Genomic DNA, 23877 nt, shown 5'->3' with positions numbered 1-23877 from the left:
CGAGGCCAGAAATTATCCTGACTTTTCTTGGGATGGGAAGCTACCCCAAAAACAAACCCACCCAACAGTTTTTCATTACAGAATCCCTCCTCTTCATTGTCACAAAACCTATTTACTACAAGAATATTGCTTATTCACACATACCTGTCTTCTTGGAACAGATTAACATATTTATTAAATCTGATTCTACCAGGATGTGTGTGCTGCAGCTTATTGACACTGCAGTAGTGCTGGCAGCCTTTCATTCTGAGTTCTGTGGTGTAAATTGGTTATAAGCATAAAAGAAAATTAAATTGCTGTAGGAATAAACTTTATTTGGGAAAGAAATTTGCTCTAGATATATGGGTGGTAGTAGAAGACAAAGTTCAACAGAGCGTTACTTCAGAAAGCAAAGGAGGATGTGCCTACGTGTTACCTTGCTCTTTAAGAGAAAAAAAAAAACAAAAACTATTTTTTTTTAATTAGTTAAACTGTATGTTGTAGTCTCTAGCTTGCCTGGAGAAAAGGAGACTCAGAGAGGACCTCTCTGCTCTACAGCTGCCTGTGCAGTGAGGCTGGTCTCTTCTCCCAGGTGACAAGTGACAGCTCAAAAGGGAAGAGCCTCAAGTTTTAGGTTGGATATTGGGAAAAAGTCCTTCAGCAGAGAGGCTGTGAAGCATCGGAGCTGGCTGCCCAGGGAAGTGGTTGGGTCACCAGCCCTGCAGGTGGACTGGGATGTGTTCATGGGCACTTGGAGACATGGTTTAGTGCTGGTAACTCAGGAGCCCGAGGTCCTTTTCCAGCCCAGACAGTTGTGGGATATTCTCTGTTACCTTTTAACAGGTAACAGATACTTCTGTTACCTACAGATAACAGCTAACAGGTAACAGATACCTCTGTTACCTACAGATAACAGATAACAGGTAACAGATACCTCTGTTACCTACAGATAACAGATAACAGGTAACAGATACCTCTGTTACCTACAGATAACAGATAACAGATACCTCTGTTACCTACAGATAACAGCTAACAGGTAACAGATACCTCTGTTACCTACAGATAACAGATAACAGGTAACAGATACTTCTGTTACCTACAGATAACAGATAACAGATACCTCTGTTACCTACAGATAACAGCTAACAGGTAACAGATACCTCTGTTACCTACAGATAACAGATAACAGGTAACAGATACTTCTGTTACCTACAGATAACAGATACCAGATAGCTCTGTTACCTACAGATAACAGGTAACAGATACCAGATACCTCTGTTACCTGCAGATAACAGATAACAGATACCTCTGTTACCTACAGATAACAGGTAACAGATACCTCTGTTACCTACAGATAACAGATAACAGATACCTCTGTTACCTGCAGATAACAGATAACAGATACCTCTGTTACCTACAGATAACAGCTAACAGGTAACAGATACCTCTGTTACCTACAGATAACAGATAACAGGTAACAGATACTTCTGTTACCTACAGATAACAGATAACAGATACCTCTGTTACCTGCAGATAACAGATAACAGATACCTCTGTTACCTACAGATAACAGATAACAGGTAACAGATACTTCTGTTACCTACAGATAACAGATAACAGATACCTCTGTTACCTACAGATAACAGCTAACAGGTAACAGATACCTCTGTTACCTACAGATAACAGGTAACAGATAACAGATTCCTCTGTTAACTTCAGATAACAGATAACAGATACCTCTGTTACCTACAGATAACAGATACCAGATACCTCTGTTACCTGCAGATAACAGATAACAGATACTTCTGTTACCTACAGATAACAGCTAACAGGTAACAGATACCTCTGTTACCTGCAGATAACAGATAACAGGTAACAGATACTTCTGTTACCTACAGATAACAGATACCTCTGTTACCTACAGATAACAGGTAACAGATACTTCTGTTACCTACAGATAACAGGTAACAGATACTTCTGTTACCTACAGATAACAGGTAACAGGTAACAGATACCTCTGTTACCTACAGATAACAGGTAACAGGTAACAGATACCTCTGTTACCTGCAGATAACAGCTAACAGGTAACAGATACCTCTGTTACCTACAGATAACAGGTAACAGGTAACAGATACCTCTGTTACCTGCAGATAACAGCTAACAGGTAACAGATACCTCTGTTACCTACAGATAACAGATAACAGATACCTCTGTTACCTACAGATAACAGGTAACAGATACCTCTGTTACCTCCCTGGCTCTCACCTGGTTTGCAGTGCAGCTCAGAGCAGAAATCAGGCACTGGGGGCAGGCAGTAGCTGGCAGCACACCCAGCCCAGGTGTGCCCACACCTCTGCTGTGCCAGCCTGAGCTCCTGACCTCATCCTGCCCTTCTTGCAGGACAGCACGGGCATGAAGCTCTGGAAGAAGAGGTGGTTTGTGCTCTCAGATCTCTGTCTCTTCTATTACAGAGGTAAGTTCAGCTCCTGGGGGGCTTCCTTTGCTAATTGTGCTGGGAGCAGATAAATTTTGATGTACCACTCAAATGTAAGAAATAAGATGCTGCTTAATTTAATAGATTAAAATAGTTGCATAGCTGTCAATATCCAGGCCTGCTGCTCTTATCTTTTTTTCTTTTTTTCTTAATTACCAGTTTCACATAATTGCTTCCTGCCTGCCAGGCTATGCTCAAAGGGCAAATCCATTCACAGCCACCTCTGTTACTGAATTCTGGGTTGTAGTTTTCTCACAGCTTCTGTTGCTAGAAACTAAATATGTCAGGTTAAATCTGATTTTTATGCGAATTATAGAGCTGAAATGGGGCTAGGGAAGGGATATAGTGCAGGGGAACTGAAACTCTGCCTTTAGAATGCTAGAGGAGATATATATGCCTGAGGGAGCTCTAATCAGTGTTCAGGAATACTTAGAAAATGAAACGTTGTTCAGTTCCATGAGAGTAGAAGTCTCTGCTGTATTTGGAACAAAAGAATCTGTTAGTACCTCATGTAGCTAGATCAGACTTATTTTACAAGTCAAAAACTAGCTGCTTCTCATCCTGGTCTGGAGTCAGGTGTGTTAGATTATGAACTGTAGTGCTCCTGAGGAGAAAAACAAATGGGACTTGGGCATAGGGAAGTACAGAGAGTGCTGGAATGAAGTGTACAAGCACTCCAGTGTAAAGGGGGCTGAGAGGGAAGAGGATTGTAAAGCATGGCAGAACAGGGGAATGCAAACTGCAGAACCTGCAGCCTCAGCTGTGGCTGAAGGGCAGCAAAGGATTTCAGTTTGGGGTGAAACTTTGCCATTGTAGAGCTGGTGCTGGTGCTGAAAGCAGAGACTGATGAATTTTAAATGGTGTTCTTTGAAAGTGCAGCACGGATCTGATCAAAGACTAATCAGGCCTGAGACATAAAAGCTCTGTTTGCAACTGGTTTAGTTAGCAAATTCTGAATTATTCAAATATGATCATTAGGGTTTGTTTCTCTACCCCAAGTGGTACACATAGGTGGATAAACCCCTGCTGAGTCAAAATCAGGCTAAAATTCCAGTTGTGGAGGCATCAACTGACTGACACAGTAACACTGTGGTTGCCTAAGTGGTCATTATATATCTGTGCTTTTTGCAGGTTTATTTTAAACACCTGTTCAGGCTTCTTCTTCAAAAAGTTGTAAAGAAAGTGCTGCATTATAGCTGCCTTAAGAACAGATTAAAGTGAATGTAAGCACTGCACAGGAAGTTTGTCAAAACAAAAACAAAAAAAAAAACAATAAGCAAAACTGACAACAAATAAATATAAACAGCTCAATAAACTTGCTTTTTATTTTCTACGTGTTTTTCTGCCCAACAATCCGAAATACAAGCAGAATAATCTAAATTGTTTGCATGATAAATGTAGCTTTTAGCTATCACTAACTGGAAAGTAGTTAAAACTGTTAAACTGTGCAGTAATAGTCTCCAAAATGTATCAGAAGTGGCTGCTAAAATATAAAAAGCTTTTACTCTAAACCCTTTTGTGTCTCTGTTCATTCTGTCTCGGATATTGATAAAATAGCAGAGGGGGGGTCATGCACTTGCTCCCAGACCAAACCACAGACCATGGTTGTGCTTGTGCAGTTGGGGTTGTTGGGTTTCTTTGGCTTCATTGGTAAATCTTACTAAACTTCCAGAATTATGTTACAGTGTTAGCAGCTGAAATACAATTTATAGATGAAAAGAAGGATGGTGTCAGAGCATTTTCTCACAGCTTAAGGAATGCTCTGTTTCTGTTCCCCCAAGACATGAAGGACTGTCCACTTTCAAGGTTGCTGTAGGCACAAATACAAGTTCTTGGAAGTGGACAGGAGATCTGCTCTTTTTCTTGTGTACTCTTCATCCCCAGCACACAAATAAAGGTGGAAATGGGGCAGTGGGATGTGTAGATAAAAGCAGGCGTGATTGGAAACAGATTTTTAAAATCTGGAACTGGAATGTAGCAGTATGTCTTCAACAAAGACCAAAGTCCTCCAGACGTGCAGTGAAACAAAAATGCTTAATGCACTAGTGGGGGATTTACTCAGTCACTAGTCAGAATATGATCTAGGAAAAAGAGAGCTTTTCCCCCAAACACAGATCCAAATAAAATAAACCCCACTATTTGCCATGTGTTTGGGGACAGGGCATGTTTTTGTGTGTGGCAAGCAAGGAGTTAATATTTGAAGGGGAGGTGGCATGGTTTCAGTCATATTTAAAGGCACTGTTCAGTTCCTGGAAGTAAATCCACTCCTTTTCTTTTCTGCCTACTAACTGGAATAAATTTATGCTCAGCTCTGCAATTAAACAGCTATCCCAGAAAGCAAAATTTTTACATCTAATCTGTCATGTGATACTAAAATGGCTGGGCACAACTTTCCCCATACAAATAACTTAAATGAAGGTTCTGGCTTTTCAAAATCTAGGGAGTAAATGAGAACTTTGAGAAGATTTTCAAGTTCCCACATAAACAATAGTCCTGTCATGCTGTTTAAGTGTATTTTAATTGTACCAGTGTTAATTTTTCATCGAAATTTTGCAATACATGTTTTCATTTTAATTTCATAGATACAGTTATTAACTGTGGGCACTGCCTTCAGCTAAGAGAAGTGTTAAGGGGGACAGTCTCTGAGATCCTGATTGTGAATTGAAGTTCTGTACATGAAATGCAATTAAGACTGACTTTATGAATTGCATCCAATTATTCCGTTATTAAATTATAATTGGATTTAAAAGCTGGTTGTGGCTTTCAATTAAAATGTCAATATTTTATTATGATGTATTGATCTAAAATTTTATGCAAAACACAGTTCTGGGACAAGGGTGTTTGTTTTGTGGGAGAGCTTTTTTTTTACAAATTATCTGAAACGTATGCATTCTTAGCAATGGAATGTAATTGAGTGTAAACTCTTTGTGGGAATTAAAACTATAATTCATAATTAAGTCTTATAATGGGGATTATGTGGCAGGGATCAGAAGAATGTGCACATTTTCTTCAGCAGTCCTTGTTGTTCCCTGTGTTGTGCCAGGTGTTTTTGGTGAGCAGGCAGTGCCTGTGTGGGGTTCTTGCTCTTGTCACTGAATTGGAGGCTTGACTTGCCTCTGCTCCCCAGAGTGGCTTTGTGGTTTTTAAGGCATCCTCCTCTGAGCTGAACTTCTGTCAGTGCTGGTGGGTGGCTGAAGGGGTCTCAGAATGAAGGGTCAGGATGCAAGTGCTGAGTGTCCAGAGGTGTTTGTCTAACCCCAGTGTGCATTCCCAGATGAGAAAGAAGAAGGAATCCTGGGGAGCATCCTCCTGCCTAGCTTCCAGATATCTGTGCTGTCTGCTGAGGACCACATTAATCGAAAATACGCCTTTAAGGTGAGGGAATCAGCTTTTCCATGGGATTCTGTGTCTGAAGGCACAAGAGCCTGGTCACACAAACTCACTTTAGGTTAAAAAGGATTGACAAACAGCTTCTGAGGCTGATTTTTACATAATAGAGTAGCTAAAGTTTCAAGTACTCAGAGTGATGTAAATATAGACCTAATTACTAGAGTGGGGAAATGGATGGATATCCCTTAGTAGTAGTATTTTCTGTTTAGTCTGTGGATCTTAAATCTTGTGTGGTGCTTTAGAATTATAAACCAGCATCTGCAGCTGAACTTACCCCTCTAATGAAAGTTCATTGGTTATTTTGATGCCAAGTATTTTTACACGTAAATAAAAATAAGAATTTGTTGTCACTTAAACCCTGATATTGCGTGAATCACTCTTAGGAGTGTTTCATGACAATCTTGAATAATGATATAAATTACTTTACTAAGCATTTTGTTCTGACTTTTTTTTATTCTTTTATGAGCTCCTTTTGGCACTTTGTTTGGTCTCCTAACCAAGACATCATTTATTTACTATGGTAAGTACAAATTAAAGCTTACTGTATCCTTCAGACTGCCAAAATCTATGCAAAAGTCTTATTTATAAGAATTGTATTAATATACATTAATGCATGCTCAGTATCATTTTTAGTAGATCGAAGCAATTCAAGGGCTTTTTGTTTAATGTATTAATGAAGAAGCAGCAATGATTGAAAATTACAGGCAGTTATTTTGAAAATATGAATCCAGTGACCAAGAAACACTGTAGTGTTCCTTTTGATTTTTTTTTCTGATCCTATTATTTGCACAAATCTTACTAGATAAACCATTAGAGTGAATGTGCAGTGACAGTATTTGCCTCTCTTCTTTTACAGAATCTTACATTTTTATTGCAATGACCATGTCATTTCCAATCAGGCAGCTCATCCAAACATGAGGACCTATTATTTCTGCACAGATACAGGGAAGGAAATGGAGCTGTGGATGAAAGCCATGATAGATGCAGCACTTGTGCAAACAGAGCCTGTGAAAAGGTAGTGTGGGTTGACAAAACAGTGGGACAGTGCATTGCTTTCTCTTGCTTAGTTTGCTTTGTTTAATGAAAGGTCAGTGCTTAAAATGGAATGTGAATTGGCTGAAATGATTTCTCCTTTATTGAAGATCCCTTACTAACTGGACGGTGTTGGATAAAATTTTGAAGTAGCAAAAATAATGGAAGTTCTGTTCTGAGTATTGCTTGTCAGGAGCTAGAACAAAGACATGAGCTCTCCCTTCAGCCAGTGGCATCAGAGGAAGTGCAATGTCAAATACTGTGTGCAGGCATGTTTGACTTCCCTGCCCTCCTGACTGAGCAGCAGCTCATCTGGTGCTAGCCTTTGGCCCAAAGCTGTCACAATCCTCAAATTCACAGCTGGAGTTTCTGGCTAAATTAACCACTTGGACCTGTGGGCAACCTGTGGGGAGCCATTCTTGTTCATCATTAAGCTGTCATCAGATTTATGCTTACCTGATCTGGAGCCTTATCTTCCTGTGCCCCTGTGTTGGCAATGAAAAGCAAAGTCTCCCTGGAAGCTTTGTGTTCTCAGGGACCGAGCCCTGCCTGCTGCTGTCTCTCCAGTGAGAGTCATTTTCTCAGAGTGTGCTCCCTTGGGTCAGCTCCATGGCATCTGTAATGGAAACCTCATCAATTGAAAGTTTAAAAGCTCCTCGGTATTGACAGCACAGAAGTTATTGCTGATGGCTGCTGTCACTTGATCTATTCTCCACTCCGTTAGTTCCTGCTACCCTGCAGCTAAATGAAGTCAGCAGTGCTGAGGAACTCTGAGTTTAAAAAAGTCATAAAAAAATCTCATGGACACAGGTACCAGAGAAGTTTAGTGGTAAAAAACTTCATCTGAAAAATAGGGTTTCTATTGCTGATAACAGTAGTAATTTACATGTGGAGAAATTATTAAACCAAATCAAACCCACTTCTCTTTGAACAAAAGGATCACATATCAATTGTATAAACATATTGTGGGGGAACAAAACTGAAGGGGGTCATTCTCAATCTTTTTCTGAACCAGTGAAATGACCTTCATTTGATATTTGCAGTACTGTGAATATCTGCCTGCAGATCACAGGCAGAGCAGCCAAACAACTGTCAGAAAAGCAGCTTATGTAACAGCATCTTGTTGGTTTGATTCAGGCAAGAAACCTCAGAATGAAACAGTAGTAGATGTGACCTCTTCGAAAACTTTGTTGGTAGCCTTGAAATAATTACTTCAGAGAAAACAGATTTCAAGACCTAGTCTCAAAGAATTCCATATCTGTTAGCTATCATAAGGACAAAAAACCCTTCAGACATCTGTTTTCTGAAGAATCCATCTTTTGGCTGTTTCTTAAGTTCTTAAAATGAAACATAGCAGGATATGATCTTATGCAGAAGAATTACTGTTCCTTCCCTGTAAAAATCTGTTAAGTATTAAGTGTCTTGTTACCTCACCTCTAAGGAACCTAAGGTTTGGCAGAAATGGAGTTTAAGCATAAATAGTATTGGTTCAGTCAAATGTGGCAGTGCTTTTGTTTCTGAGTTCTGGTTTTTTTTAGAGGTTCTGACATTGCACTGAATAAAGTTTTCTAACAGACTAGATTCTTGCAATACAGTAAATGAGTAATTAAGAACTTGCTTCCTTAAATATTCATGTAAACTGATGTTGGGCCACTTTTAATTTCCTGTTAATACAAAATGCCCAATGATAAATCCAGAGTTTTTTACTCTGTAGTATAATTAAGTGTAATTCTTTAAACCTAGAAATCAAGATACTTCACTGCTTATGGTACTCTGGAAATCAGACCCAACAGTCTGTGAAACCAAATCTTTTCAATAATTTCAGCACATTTTTGTGTCTTTTTCTGTGAGTTCTTTGGAGAGGATAAAGATAAAAGGAATATTTTAAACATTGAGTTGGTGGGAGGGAAGGGGTGTTGTCAAGTTTTTTATAAACTACTCTTCTACTCTTACTTTCCACACATAGTTAGCCATGTAAACCACAAATGAGATACTGAAGTGAGAAAATAAAAATGTACCTGTTTCTCTTAGAACTGGTCTCTGTTAACAGCAGAAATATTCCCTTCTATGTTTAGCTGCAGGGAAGAACAAACAGTATTTGGCCCTATTGACTTAACTGTAATTACTCCTTTCTAAGCAGTTTTGATTTTAGCTAGACAGTACATTCAAGTTTAATAATGTACTGAGAGACCTATTAAAATAATTCAACCAAATACTTCATTCAGTGGGGAGCTATTGAAGTTTATGGCTCAAAATATGATCTCCAGCAGCCTCTCTGGGTGCTTGCATGTGTTTGTAGAGGGCAGTGTCCACCAAGACACTGATTTCCCATTTTGCCCTAAATGCTGATTCTCTGCCCTGCCAGGTTTGAGTGCCATCCTCGTGGCCTTCCACTGGGTGCTGCAGCCTTTGTTTCTCCTCAGTGATGCAGCATGTGCTAAGAAAAGCTTGCTTTTTTCTCTCCTTGTGTGGTTGCTTTCCCTGCACAGCCTGAGCCAGGCTGCCAGAAAAGCACTTGTTAGCACAGAGACATCCACAGTGGGGGCTTGCTGACGTCAGTGTGCTTGCAAAAGATTTTCCTTCTTTTCCTTCTCAAATGCTTCTGCCTTGCTTTGCTAGATCACAGTCCTCGTGTCCAGCTGATCATTAATCACGTCCTCCAGCCCTTTCAGAATTATTTCTTTTTATAAATCAGCATAAAACAGTACTTTTCCTGTACTGCATATTGTACCTATGATTCCTTTTTCATTGCAGAAGTCTATAAATTGCATTCAGCATATGCTGAAAGACCCATTTTCAATGTTCATTCTCTTCCTCTTCTCCCTACCCCGTCCTCAGATAACCCGCAAGCCTTGTTGAGTAAGTCTTGGAGAGCTAGCTGTGAGTCTGGAGCCAAATGTACCTATGGATGGGTGCTCCTTACACCTGTCTCTGCTAGTTTTGTCCCATGTGGATCCTTTCCTGTGGATAGAATCCCTTGCTCACACAGAGCCCAGCAGTCTGTTTGAATGGCAGTCCGTCAGCCTCCACACCCCCCAAAGATTGCAGAATGAGAATGTTTGGCTCTGCTGTACATAACCAAAATAACGAGTGATGCTGCATGGAAAAACAGTTCTGTGATTTGGGGAGTTGCTGGTTTTTAATTGAAACACAGTGGAAAGTACAGTGAGAGTTGGGCACAGTGCCACGTGTATGACGTGTCCTAGAGATGCCACTCTCCCTCCCCACCGTGGACTTCCCACCTTTTCCTCTGCTCTAAAGGCACCTGAGAAAGTATAAAAAGTTTTGTATTATGTAATGGGGTGGGTGGTGCTTTTGAGACAAGCTGCTTTCAGGATTACTTGCAAGGTAGTCTTTATATTCATTGGTAAACTCCAGAGTGCTGGCTGAAAACTGAAATCTTAACACCCTTTTTTCACATGAGAATTGTGGGAAATGGAGTTTTTCATTTACATTTCTGTTGGGAAATTCCTTTGGTTTCTGGTAGAAGACTGGGTAGTACATTTTTGAGGTGGGAGTGAGGAGGTGATGCTTTTTTCTTAACTTTGAGAAGGAACCTAGGCACGAATGTTTGGTCTTGGGAGCAATTTAGGGTCTTGGGGGAAGAAATGGCTTTTTTCACAATGGGGTAAGCAGTAATGCTTTGTGTTTGTAGTCATCTTGTTGTGTGAAGAAGTAAGTTGTGTGTGTGATGGCCTTTTTACAGACACTTGAACTGGACACAGTTCTAAAGATGAAAAATGCACGTGCAAAAAAAAATGGGCTAAACAGAATGAAAAGTTATTGACATCATCTTAAAATAGTGTTGTTCTTAGTTTGGTTTTATACAAAGATGTAATCTTAAGGAATTATATCTCTTCTTTGCTCCCATACCAGAAAATGTGGAGCAAAACATTTTGAGGTGGTGTCATTTTTTTTTTTCTAGTGAACTAAACCCAAAAGTCACTTTTTGAGCTGGAATTGAAGTTCAGGTCCTCCCAATATGGCAAAAGATAGAGCCTCTTGACATTTTGAAATTTTAAAAAGAAGATCACTAATAGAACTGCACACATTGAGTGCTTGAGTAAATGCTGTAAAGCAGCAGCAATTCCAAAAATATCATTATTTTTGTGGTACAGTTCCTAAAGTCAGCAGCTATTTTCCCCCTTAAAATTAGAAAAGCCACAGTTATTTTCCACAAAATGTATGCCAGCCAAAGTGATAACATACCAGAGAAACCTAATTGATACCAATGACCATGCAAAGTCATTTGCTTTCTTTAAAGGAGCTCATTATATGCTAAATTCAGCAGTATTGTGAATCACAAGCTGACTTGGGAGATCATTTGGATTTCAGGCTGTTGACATTTGGAAGCTGTAGCTCTTGGAGACCTACTGAATATTTTTACCCTTTGAATATTCAGCCAGCCCTCCAGGAGCTGAACATCCACTTTTTTCAGACTCTGGCTTTATTTCCTGTTGCATACATTTTTATTTTTTTTCCTAGGGGGTTAATTGACTGCCGAATTTAAAATAAAATTGTCTCATATAATTGTTATAGTTGTTTTTAAAACAGCAAATAAAGAGGAAAGTGTAGAAGAAAACAACTTGCCTACTCAACGCTTGCCTACCAGAAAACCCCTAAATCAACCAAGCAAAGAGCAAACCAATCAAGCACTATCAGCAATCCCCAAACAAAATTAAAAGCAAAAGAAAACACCAAAACAACAGCAACAAAACCCCCAACCTGTCCTTGATTATTGTGAAAATATCCTGATTTTTTTATCTCCAGGTCAAGGTATTGTTGTAAAATGTCCGGATGGGGTTCGCTGAAGTAATTTTGTTAGTATTTTAAGGAAAGTTTTTCGGTGTCATAGCTTGTCATCTGTTCCCTTCCAGAATAGAGAAGTTCACTGTTGAAAACACGTCACCCGGAGAGGCAAACAGTATTGCGAACCATCGGGTGCTAATTAAACCAGAGGCACTAAACAACCAGAAAAACAGAGAAGTGAACAAAAACGAGGAGAAGAAAGCTCTGGAAGCTGAAAGATACGGATTCCAGAAAACGGGCCAAGACAAACCGTTAACAAAAATCAGCGGCGCGAAGCTGAAGCCTTCGGGGTGCGAGTCCGGGCCCCCGGCCACGAGCACGGTTGCAGGTGGGCACCGGAGAGCGGCGCAGGCCAACGGAGCGGAGAGCGCGGCCGGGGACGCGGCGCGGCGCGGCGCGGAGTGCCAGAGGGTCGTGCACAGGACAAACTCCATGCTGCAGCTGGAGCGCTGGGTCCAGGTCCAGAGGGGGAGAGGACAGGACGAGGAGACGGGAGGGTGAGCGCTGCTTCGTTTACTTCTTCTGCCGCGCTTTCTAGTACAGAACGCGCTCCTGTTAGCGGTGACCAGCGGTCAAGTGCTACTTGTCACTTTTAATGCTGGCCTTTTATTATAATTGATCGTTTGCTGCTGCTAACAGCGTTCTGTTATTGAGAATTTTAATGGTGATAATTTTAATATTGATACTCTATTACAATCGATCGTTTGCTATTGCTAATAGCGTTCCGTTATTGATAATTTTAATGTTGATAATTTATTATAATTGACCGTTTGCGATTGCTAATAGTGTTCTATTATTGAGAATTTTAATATTGATACTTTATTATAATCGATCGTTTGCGATTGCTAATAGCATTTTATTATTGAGAATTTTAATGTTGAGAATTTTAATATTGATACTTTATTATAATTGACCATTTGCTATTGCTAATAGCGTTTTATTATTGAGAATTTTAATATTGATACCTTATTATAATTGATCGTTTGCTATTGCTAATAACGTTTTATTATTGAGAATTTTAATATTGATAATTTTAATGTTGATAATTTATTATAATTGACCATTTGCTATTGCTAATAGCGTTCTATTATTGAGAATTTTAATATTGATACTTTATTATAATTGATCGTTTACTATTGCTAATAGTGTTTTATTATTGACAATTTTAATGTTGATAATTTATTATAATTGACCATTTGCTATTGCTAAGAGCGTTCTATTATTGAGAATTTTAATGTTGATAATTTTAATATTGATACTTTATTATAATTGATCGTTTGCTGTTGCTAATAGCATTTTAATATTGAGAATTTTAATATTGATACTCTATTACAATCGATCGTTTGCTATTGCTAATAACGTTTTATTATTGGTTATTTTAATATTGATAATTTTAATGTTGATAATTTATTATAATTGATCATTTGCTATTGATAATACCATTTTAATATTGAGAACTTTAATATTGATACGTTATTAGAATTGATCGTTTGCTATTGCTAATAGCGTTTTATTATTGAGAATTTTAATGTTGATAATTTATTATAATTGATCATTTGCTATTGCTAATAGCATTTTAATATTGATACTTTATTATAATTCATCGTTTGCTATTGAAAATAGCGTTTTATTGATATTTTAATATTGATAATTTTAATGTTGATACTTTATTATAGTTGCTAATTTAATATTGATAGTATTGATACTAACATTTTATTGTTGATAATGCTGGTAATTTATACTGATAATTGATAGTAAAATTGATAGTATCTATAATAACAAAGAATATTTATTATTATTGATAAATTGATAGTTTTAATATTGATAATATCAATATTATTGGTAATTTTATTACTGATAATTGTGGGAAATGGAGTTTTGCAGTCACATTCCTGTTGGGAAATTCCTTTGGTTTCTGGTAGAAGACTGGGTGCTTTTGAGGTGGGAGCTCTGAGGTGGGAGTGAGGAGGTGATTTTTTTTTTTTTTTTCCATAACCTGAGAAGGAACCTAGGCACAAATGTTTGGTCGTGGGAACAATTGAAGCTCTTGGGGGGGACCAGTAAATCTTTAGTTCTTGGTCTGTATTGCATAATTGCATTCTTCATTGTTCTCTGTAAGAAGTGCCTGGATGATTCTCAGAACAGACGTATGAAAGTTTCTTTTATTAGCATTGGAATGGTTATGAATAAATTAAATTATATTAATAACTAAATCAATGAAAAATGGCCATAAACCCTTTTTGGGTGTTAGAAATTTCCCTGTCCTAGCAGGGAAAAGGTGTCATCATAAAAATTTTTTTTCCTCTTAAAATCTGAAATTGCCTTCTCTTCTGCAATTTTGTTCACATATTCTTATAATAGTATTTTATTTGAAATTCTTTTAAAAAATATTCCTGGGAGCTTTTAAACTTTAAACCAGCTTTGACTGAAGAGAGAGGGAGAGAGAAGATTTAGCTATAAGTAAGACCCAGAAATCTAACTTGGTGCTTACAGCTTCGTTTGTCAGGAAGGTAGCTATCAGCCAGCTGGAAATCTGAGTTCTGGGGGTTGTTCATGGCGTTTTAAAGGATGTGTGATGGCTGGCAGCATTTCATGTCCTGCCAACAGCAACTTCTGTGTCTCACAGGAGCCTGGGGACGTTGCTTCCAGGCTGCCTTAAGGACAAGCAGCTCCGGCAGGAAAATGTTAATAAAGTTTTTAAAAATGTTTTTAATATTGCATTTGGTGGAAGTATGGAGACGCTATAGCAGGAGAGGCTTTGAAGAGCTGGAAATAAAGGATTTTGTGTATAGGCGGATGACATAGCAGAGTTTAAGATAAACCTAGTTCAGAAAATGTGTTTCCCCCAGGAATTTCAAGCCATGGAGCTGGTGGCTTCTCAGTTTTTGCAAAATCTTGAAAAATTTCCATGCACTTGGCTTCCACTTGCCAAGGTTGAACATTTCCTCACTGCTTTTAGCCCTTCTTTACATGTCATTGGGAATTGTTGAAGTGTTGTTTCATGAAATGCTCATCATGAGTAGTTTGATCAAGCTGGAACTTGCACCAGACAGGGACTTGCACACCCTGACATTTATTTGTTATTCAGACTTGCATAGTGAGAACTCAGAAGGCTCTTTGATGCAATTATTTTATTTTAATTTGACTTTAAAACTTGCAACCAAACAGAAGAAATTAGACTAGCTGTGCTATTTTTCAGTTGTGAACAAGTATAAAAAGCATAAAACTGACTTCATTGTGGGAATCAAATAGAGGGAAGTGCTATTAACCATATGTTACTAATTAACAATATTTTATTCCTGAGTGTAGGGAACACTTGTTTGCTCAGATAAGGGTGGCACTGATAACATAAATGCTTTCAAATGCAATTCTACATTAAAGTAGCAAACTGAAGGAGAATTGGCCTTGAGCTGTCTTTTTTTTGCTTTGCATAGAAACCTCATTAAATAATGATCCAAATTTCTAATGTATATAGTGATGTCTTTTAAATGGGACTTCATTTAAATTTAAAATTTTATTTTTGTGCAGGTTGCCAGCTTCTGGCTGGAGACAGAAATTTAAGTAGAATGAGAGTTGGTGAATGAGAGTAGAAAAAAGCTCTGGTTATGTTAAATTAAGGTTGGGGGGAGAGGATACTAAGCTGTTTAAGACCTGTAAAACTCATAAACTGAATTTTTGAAAAAATTAGTCCTAATGAGGAAAAGTTTCTGACTTTGCACAGAGCTTCTTTCCAGTGCATCTCAGTTATGGTGTCTGCATTAGAGAAATCATGGAGGACTCAGCTGAGTATCTCTGGTGTGTCAGACTGCAAAAAAAAATTAGGACAAATGCTAAAATGTTACCAAAGACGTTCAATTAAATGACTACATATAAAGGGAAAAGGAGCTCTTAGCAGTCCTCAGTATAGGATGAAAAAGGTTCACCATACAACTGCTAATTTTTCTAGAGGAACAGGATGACCCCTCAGTAGTTTGATTGCCCAAAAAAGTAATGAGAATGATAGCAATGTAGATTTTAATTCTTGAAGGTGTTATCTGTTGTTTCCGTGGATCTAGACATCTAGTTTGGCAAAAGCCACGTGAATAAACTCCTCCCTTAAGGAAGGCGAACTTTCTCTAAACCAAAAATAAATGTGGTTTAAATAAAAAATAAACATATTCCACATTGGTATCATTTTACTGAATTTTGCACAAGTCAGTTATGGAAAAAAAAATGTTTTTCACAAAAGCGGTTCACTTGAGTGATCTTCCTCAAATGTAACAAAAAATACAGAAGGGTTTTTTGGTGCTGAGTGATGTATTTTGTTGCTGCTACCCCAGGATGGGAGCTCATCTCTTTGCCTTGCCTGTGTAAGATTCACCTGAAACCATCAATGCCTGCACTAAAACACCAGGTTTCCATCTTCACTTTCCATCTTCACTCTGCCACCCTTTCTGCTTCCAAAGTGCAAGTTGTGTATTCAGGGCCAGCTGAGTTTGTTCATTAGGGTGAAGGGCTGGTGTGAGGCTTCAATCCCAGGATATTCAGAACCTTGCACAAGTGAGTCTCTAAAGGCTTAGCAGCAAAATTCCTTCCCCAAAACGTCCCAACTCGGACACCAGAAGCACTGGTGCTGCCCAAGAGTAGCCCTGGAGACAACCTCCAAAGGTGTCTGAAAGCATCTGGGGAAGACTTTCCCATATGGGAGCAATTTTAAGTAGTTATTTATGATGACAGCTGCCTTGTGTAGGACACCTGCACTTCTGTCTGGAGCTGGGATTTGGGTTTGACTGGAATGACATTTCTGCTAGTAGCATGATGAATCTACTCTGATTTTACCAAATTCTGTAAAATAAGGTTTAATACTGAGGTGATTGAGCTTTTCACAGTTTTCATGGTTTGCCAACTGAAAATGGATTATATTGTCTTTCTAATGTTCTAGAATGTAAGTAATTGCATGCAGATTTTAAATTGATGTCTTTGCACTGTAAGAACTTCAGGCAGCTTTTTTTGCAAGTTCAGGTTATTTAAAGGTGCCAACAGGAATACACTACCCATTTAATTAATAAAATGTGTGAGGAGTTTCAGTGAGTGAGGTGTGTCTTGCTCCTAAATATATTCATGAAAATGTCAGGCTGTACTGTAGCTGTTGTGGGGTATAGCCACAATTCTATCTTGAAAGTTAGAAGTGGATCTCTAAAGCATCCTTGTTTGTTTTTAAATACAGAGAGGGACAAAAGTCTTATTGTTAGTGGTATGTTACTAAAGAATTTTAGAGGTATTTCAGCAGATTTTGCAGCAAAGACTAGGACTTAGAATCCCTTTTCCTTTTTTATAATTTTTTCCAAGAATGGAAAGCTGTCCAATACAAATTCTTCACTAATTCTTGAAAAGCTTCAGAGACTGCAGCAGATTTTGTACATAAAGCTCCTTATAGCAGTTTTCATCTTCAAAATGTTACAGGTGATTGTAAATACTCAGCTATTTTCAGTGAAAAGTGGGATTTAACATGATCCACTTCCCTGAGAGTTATTCCATAAGGATCTCACTTGCATAACTTTTTTTTTTTTTTTTTTTTTTTGGCACTGAAGTAATTCAAAACCATCTCCAGGTTCTGGTGCTTCATGGTGCAGGGATTTTAGTTTAGATCAGTGTGGGATGTAGCTGGCAGCTGCTGCCCTCTCATGGCTAGATCAGGTCCAGTTTGAGGCTGGTTTTGGTGTCTGCAAGCAAGCATCAATCGTGTATGCATGCTCTGTAGCAAAAGGCTTTAAGAGATGCTCATTTGCACTTTAGATAAGGGATGAATAAATCAATGTTTGTGACCTAGATCTTGTCCTTTGGGAAAAATGAACAAGAAGTGCTTTGTCATACTTAGCATGCATCGATCCTCGGTACAAAAAATTTTTTATTTCAGCTAATGCTGAAAGTTGCTAAATGATTGTAGAACTCCAGAATTTCAACGGGGCAAAAAATTAAAGAACTAAGCCTTTGAATTCATATCTGAGTTGAAAAGCAATAAAATACTGTTATCAAACAAAGACATGTATTGCTCTTTGTTTCACTTGAGTGGCTGATACAGAATGGCTTGTCCTTGGCAGTTACAAAATATAATTTCTTTAGACAATTACTGCAGTTTTCCCATGGACTGCTGTTAAAAGAATTTTTTAACATAATTTTTTTTATGTCTGTAATAATTGCTCAAGATTTTCTTAGGGAAACAACAGGGTATTTTTTCACTTTGGAAAAAGTGAACATTTCAAATGGAAATATGGAAGCATATAAAAGCAGTGTAGAACTTTAAAGCTTTAAAAACTTTCACCTATCCAGCATATAGACGAGCTGCAAGATTTGATCAAAACTTGACACTGCTAGACTGGCAAACTGATAAAAAGATGAAATATGGATTATATCACCCAGAACTGATCAGAGAGAAAGGATCCACTGTTGGCTGCTCCAGTGCATTCAGTCAGTGTCATTGATTGTTGAACTGTTACCTTGATTTTCTTGAGCATTTTTTAAATGGCATTCAAAGTATTATGAAAGGTGAGAGCTGGATAAACCCAACCCATAGTGTGTTGGGTTTTCCTGGGATATTTTTTCTCTTATTTTGTGTTTCCATGTATCCGTACACAAAAACCAGCGCAGGTCTGCTGGAGCAGCTGTCTCCAAGCCTTTATTCCATCACAACCATCAGCCTTATTTTAGGGAACCAAGCAAGGGCCGTGGAGCAGCTTCAGCTGCCAGCACAGCAGACCAAGTTGTCTTTGCTAGAAAATCTTTTACCAGCTTTCCAGCCAATAGCAGAATATTAAAAGCTGACGAGCGTTTGCTCAGGCCAATTAATAAAGCTGCTTTGAACAATGCTTGCTTGTAACAGCTTAGAACAATGGAGAAAGCTGCATTATTAAGCTTACATATTTCTGCTGTCTTGCTTAGCATATTTTCCTGAAGCCTGTGTTTACACAGCTCACAGCCCTGTTGTTTCTTACTCTTATTCTCCATCCTGAGATTTGCTGTCACACAGCTTGCTGAGGGTTTTTCACCTTTTCCATTCCCCCAGCAGCGAAGAGCTTTCTGTTGCCACAGCGCCGACGGTAACGAAAGCAAACCTGTGTTGCAGCATCGTGTCACAGTCACAGCTCTGTTGTTTCTTGTCCTTGCATCTTCAGCATTCCTGCATTTCTCCATCCTGAGATTTGCTTTCACATAGCTTTCTGAGGGTTTTTCACCTTTTCTATTTCCCCCGGTAGCGAACCGCTTTCTGTTGCCGCAGTACCGACGGTAACGAAAGCAAACCTGTGTTGCAGCATCATCTCCTACCAGACCCTGCCGAGGAACATGCCGAGCCATCGAGCCCAGGTGCTGCCCCGGTACCCAGAAGGGTACAGGACCCTGCCGAGGAACAGCAAGGCACGGCCCGACAGCCTGTGCGGCGCGGAGGACAAGCGGCGCTCCGTGCGCGACGACACCATGTGGCAGCTCTACGAGTGGCAGCAGCGCCAGTTCTACAGCAGGCAGGGCACCCTGAGCAGGCACGGCGCCCTGAGCAGCCCCAAGACCGTGGTGAACGTCTGCGAGCAGCCCGCGCCCCCCATGCCCGCGTCCCCCTCGCACGGCTCCCTGGCGGGGCTCCAGGCGTTCTCCCCGCAGCGCGCCTACCGCTCGGAGCTGTCGTCGCCGGTGCAGAGGGGAGACGGGACCGTGGAGCGCAGGCACAGGGCGCACCACGCCAAGGTAAAAGTGCTCCTTCGGCACCCAAAACTCTGGTGGACGGGCTGTGCGCGCGAAGGGTCCGGCTGCCGGAGCGCTCGCGTGGCGCTGTGCTGTGTTTTATTCCAGCGGAGCTCGTTGCGTCGCTGTTTTCGTGGAGAAAGGTTTGATTTTGAAAAGTGCTGAATTGTCTAAGGGTAGTAGAAATGTATTTGTTTATACACTAGATGATGAAAAGATGTCCTGCTATTACTGTCCGGGTTAATATGTTTCTCTAAAATAATAAGATGGAGTCAATAGGCAAATTATTCAGTACGCCTTATGCATGTACAGAAATCTAACTCCTTTCCAGCACCAAGAGGACTCAAAATCCCGGGTTTCTTTATACATGCTGCTTTCTGTTCTTCAGCAACAAGTTCACTGCCTTGGGTTCCAGCAGCAAATCAAGTGCATTGCTCCTTTTTATGCCTTTGGGCTCTTAGGGAGATCACTGAAGATCAGTCTAAATGCACACAGCCTTAGCTCTTGACCACTGTAAACTTGGGCGCCGTACGTGCCACTCTGCTGCATCCAGCATCCTTGTGTTACCATGGGTTTTAATAGACTGTAAACAATTAAATACAAATTACTCCCTCAGTTAGATGTAAAATGCTCCTGAGCATTTTTCTAAAAAACTTTATCCTTGGGCGTCTTTCTCGTTTATTTTGATGCAGGGAACAAAAATAATCTACAACTATAACTTAAAGCAATTTAAACAACTTAGAGTTGGTTATCAGGTGTTGGATTTTAAGGTTTTTAAATCTCCATCACCAAATGAGTCATTTTGCTTTGACATCCTTTATGTTTCAACTGCTCTGGAAATTTAGGAATCAGTGCTTCTCACATCTCTGAGAACTGTCACTGAGGTCAGTGCTGCAGAGTGTGTATGACTTGTCCTGTCAACCTTGTTCTGCTTCCTGATGTTTTTGTTCCTTGTTGAGCACTTTATGCTAGTATTTCATTTAGTGTTTACTATCTTTTATACAAACCTCCTGTTTCCCCTGAGTTTCTCTTGCTGTTTGGTTTGTATTTAATCAGTTGCGCAACTTTTGCCATTAACATTAAAACACCTCTGTCTTTAAGAGGTGGGTAGTTAGAAGACTGATTATTTGAAACCAGTAGGGTAAATTTAACATCTAAACCCCATCTACATAGAGATCTTAGGTTTTTCAGTGGCTTTCAATGGTTGGCTTTTTATTTTTAGGTTCTCAAAATCCTCCTGAGCCCCCCTCTGACAGGGAGTTGAAAATGGCACGCTGTGTCCCCCCAGAGCTCAGTCCCCTCTGTGCTCTTTGAGCACTATCCCAGGTTCAGAGGTGGGATGAATTTTCTTCTCCAGGGCTGTATTTTTCATATCCAGTGCTGCACTTCTGCACAGATAGCCATCCAAACAGAAAGTTCTAGAATTTATCCAATATTCTGTAAAGCAGTGTTCCTCATACTATTTCTGTTGTTTTATGCTGGAGCATTTAACCCATAAGAAGATCATTTTTTGTCACTGTACTGGTTTGAACAGCAAAACCAGTGAGACTTCAAGTCAATAATACAATTTTTAATAGGGAAGAGGAAAAAAAAAAAAGAAAAAAAACAAAATACATGCAATAATAAAAATAAAACCACTGACAGAGTCAGAATACAACCTGATACCCTATCAGTCAGGGTGCTGGTGCAGTTTTCCTCCAAAGGGTCCAGCAATGATGTGGATAAAAGCCTGGTTCTTCCTCTGGAATCCAGTGGAAAAAGGCTGCCTTTGGTGTTCTAAACCTCAGTTTTTATCTAGGTAGGAAAGGCTTGGCTCATCCTCCTGGCTGGAGCATCTCCCAATGGGATGATGTAATCTTATCAGTTATACAGTAGGACTCAATGGCCCATTAACAGAAGACATTTCCCACAGAGATAAAGATGATCACCCTTATCAGTTATGGCCCATCAACAGAAGACATTTCCACAGAGATAAGGATGATCACCCTTCTCAGATGGTAATAGAATATGTATGTTGCATTGTAAACCAGGACAGTCACCGATATATTTTTCTCCATGTACTACAAGACTGTAATCTTATCATCCCTGGCTGGACTTTTACATTTGCAGAATTCCTGTTAGCGTTTGTTACCTTTTAAGCTATTACCTGTTTAAAACTTGTTCACAAGTGATGAGTTAGAAAGAATATCTAGAGAAGGACAGTGAAGACATGGTCTGAAAATGCAGGAGTGAGAACATCATGAACAGTTGCCAAAACTTTCTATTTTTGACAGCACATGGTTTTGAACTGAGTGCTTGTATGTGTTTAAATGGTATTGCCTACTCCAAAATTGTCACCTTGCAGCTTAAAAATTTTCTTTCCTATTTCTTTTCCCATCAGCTAGTTTTCTCTCCTGTGTTGTGTCTTTTCTAACTATTCCAAGACCTTCCCTGTTGTTCTTGAAATAGCTATTACATCTGCAGCCCCAAGAGTGCTACACTGCACCCACAGAACTTACTTTATCAAGCAATCTGCCCCTAGTACTTGAGAATCCAGCAAGACAGAAGAAGACTACCTCCCCAAACTGCTATTGTTCAGCTGTCCTTAAATGAACTGTGTCATGCAAGTTCCCTTTCCAGCTCTGGTAAAGGGAGTCCTCAATGTTTTTGCTCACAAATCATTATAGATGTACTTATCTGAGATATCTTGCCATGAGTGTGGACCTTTTTGTGCTACAACTGTCTGTTGTTTTCCAGGCTTCCTGTAAATTTGCTACAAAACGTTTCCTATTTATGAATATTTAATGTTTTGCAATGTTCTTAGCCAATGTCTACATTTATTAAGTGATAAACATCCACTCTGGGGAATATTACTGGTTATGTTGTTTGTGCTTTGGAAATAGAGCTGTCGTAGCATCAGAAAATAATCATCATCATCATCATCATAGAATCTGGTGCATCATCAGAAATAAATGTGATTTGTGGGTAGACCTTGTGTCAGCTCCACCACTTCAGGGTGCTTCCCAGAGGTGATCACAAATCCTCCCCTGCTTCCTCCTTGCTTGCACAAACCAGTAGTTCTCTTCTGAACCGTATTAGCAGAAAAATAATTGCTTCCCACAGCCCTGGCACTGGCTTAAGTACCCAAATGTGTATTTTGTGTGTGCAGGAAGGCAGAGCAGGGGTGGTCCTCTCCTTGCCCTTTTATTCCTGCTCACCTGTGGGAGGTCATTGCTGTGAGACTGAGCCTGCTCATACCCCTGGTTCAGGCAGCCCCTGGTGTAAAATACATCCCTGCAGAAGCAGGAGGAGCAGGCTCAGGATGTGATTTCTCTGGAGACCTGGACTACTGAAGTGATGGGAACAGCAAACTGCCCTGTCCAGCAAACCAAGATTGACCCAAAATTGAAGGCATGGGGAAGTGTGGGATAGAACTGTGCTTGGCAAAGCCCGAGTGCTGGTTCTGAGACCAGCATCTTAAGCCCAGCTTGAGCTTTGCCTGCAGAGCTCAGTCATGGCACATCCCTCCCACTGCAGGTACAGGCAGAAGTCTGAGCCCAGGCAGCGGGCTGGTTTGAAGTGAGCAGTGCAGGATTTGGGTCTGCGGGCACGCTGCCCCGGTGGCACGTGTCGTGTCGCTGTGAAGCGTCCCTGGGAAAGGGCAGCAAGGAGAGGGAAAGGGCATGGAAGGGGGAGGGGAAAAGGGGGAGAAGAAAGGGTGGGAAACGTGAGGGGGAAAAGGATGAGGAACAGAAGTGAAAAGCTAAAGCTTTTGTTTATGCAGGCAACAGTAATGAGGGAGAACTGTTAATTAAATGAATTATGAAATGGGGGGTATTTCTGAAATTGATACTGCTTGAGTTACCTAGGCAGCATGACTGGCACAAATCATAGCAAATTTTCATGTAGGGCAAGTTGGCTTGACTTTTAGTTTTAGCATGCAAAGTTTTTGAGTCTTTGGGAATAACTGTGGATCACACTGTGCTTTTTTTTTTTTTTTTTTTTTGTACAGCATGTCTTTGTGCCTGACAGAAGGTCGATGCCAGCAGGTCTGACTTTACAGCCTGTTTCTCCTCAGAGCCTCCAGGGCAAAACAGTGAGTTGGACTTTTATTTGGTACATCAGGGGCCTTTTTTTAGAATAATACTTTAAGTAACAAGAGGCAACATTGAAATTTTATTCTAGTTAAAGCTTGCTTTAAATGTAGCCTTTATTTTAATTATCAGGGAATTAAGTACTCTGTGATTCCACAGAATTCTGAGAGTATCATGTAGCTGCTGAGTCAAGGGTTTCTTTGGGAAATACAGATTCATTATTTTTTAAGTCATCACTGATACATTGCTGAAATTCCTGGGAGAGGGTAAACTACATCACAGAACACTTATTTCTCCATTAATTATTTAGAAAATCCTAGAAGTAAAGTTTGGCTTTTTTTGGAAAAGCAAAAGGTACAAAAAGAGCATTCTGTAAAATGATGTCCT

At 39.7% G+C, this 23877-nt stretch overlaps 1 protein-coding gene across 2 annotated transcripts in view; it reads left to right on the top strand.

Annotated features, from left to right (window-relative positions):
• Positions 1-23877, top strand: part of LOC134043863 (pleckstrin homology domain-containing family A member 5-like) — a 63686-nt gene that overhangs the window by 9999 nt on the left and 29810 nt on the right. For both annotated transcript variants that reach the window (XM_062492600.1, XM_062492599.1), the window contains exons 3-8: positions 2380-2452; positions 5748-5848; positions 6763-6878; positions 11773-12201; positions 18994-19420; positions 23409-23492. In XM_062492600.1, coding sequence (XP_062348584.1) covers positions 2380-2452; positions 5748-5848; positions 6763-6878; positions 11773-12201; positions 18994-19420; positions 23409-23492 — 1230 coding nt within the window. The remainder of the gene's footprint in view (positions 1-2379; positions 2453-5747; positions 5849-6762; positions 6879-11772; positions 12202-18993; positions 19421-23408; positions 23493-23877) is intronic.

Source organism: Cinclus cinclus, chromosome 4 (assembly GCF_963662255.1).
Source record: "Cinclus cinclus chromosome 4, bCinCin1.1, whole genome shotgun sequence".
Classification (NCBI taxonomy): Eukaryota; Metazoa; Chordata; class Aves; order Passeriformes; family Cinclidae; genus Cinclus; species Cinclus cinclus.
This window is presented reverse-complemented; position numbering and strand designations above follow the sequence as displayed.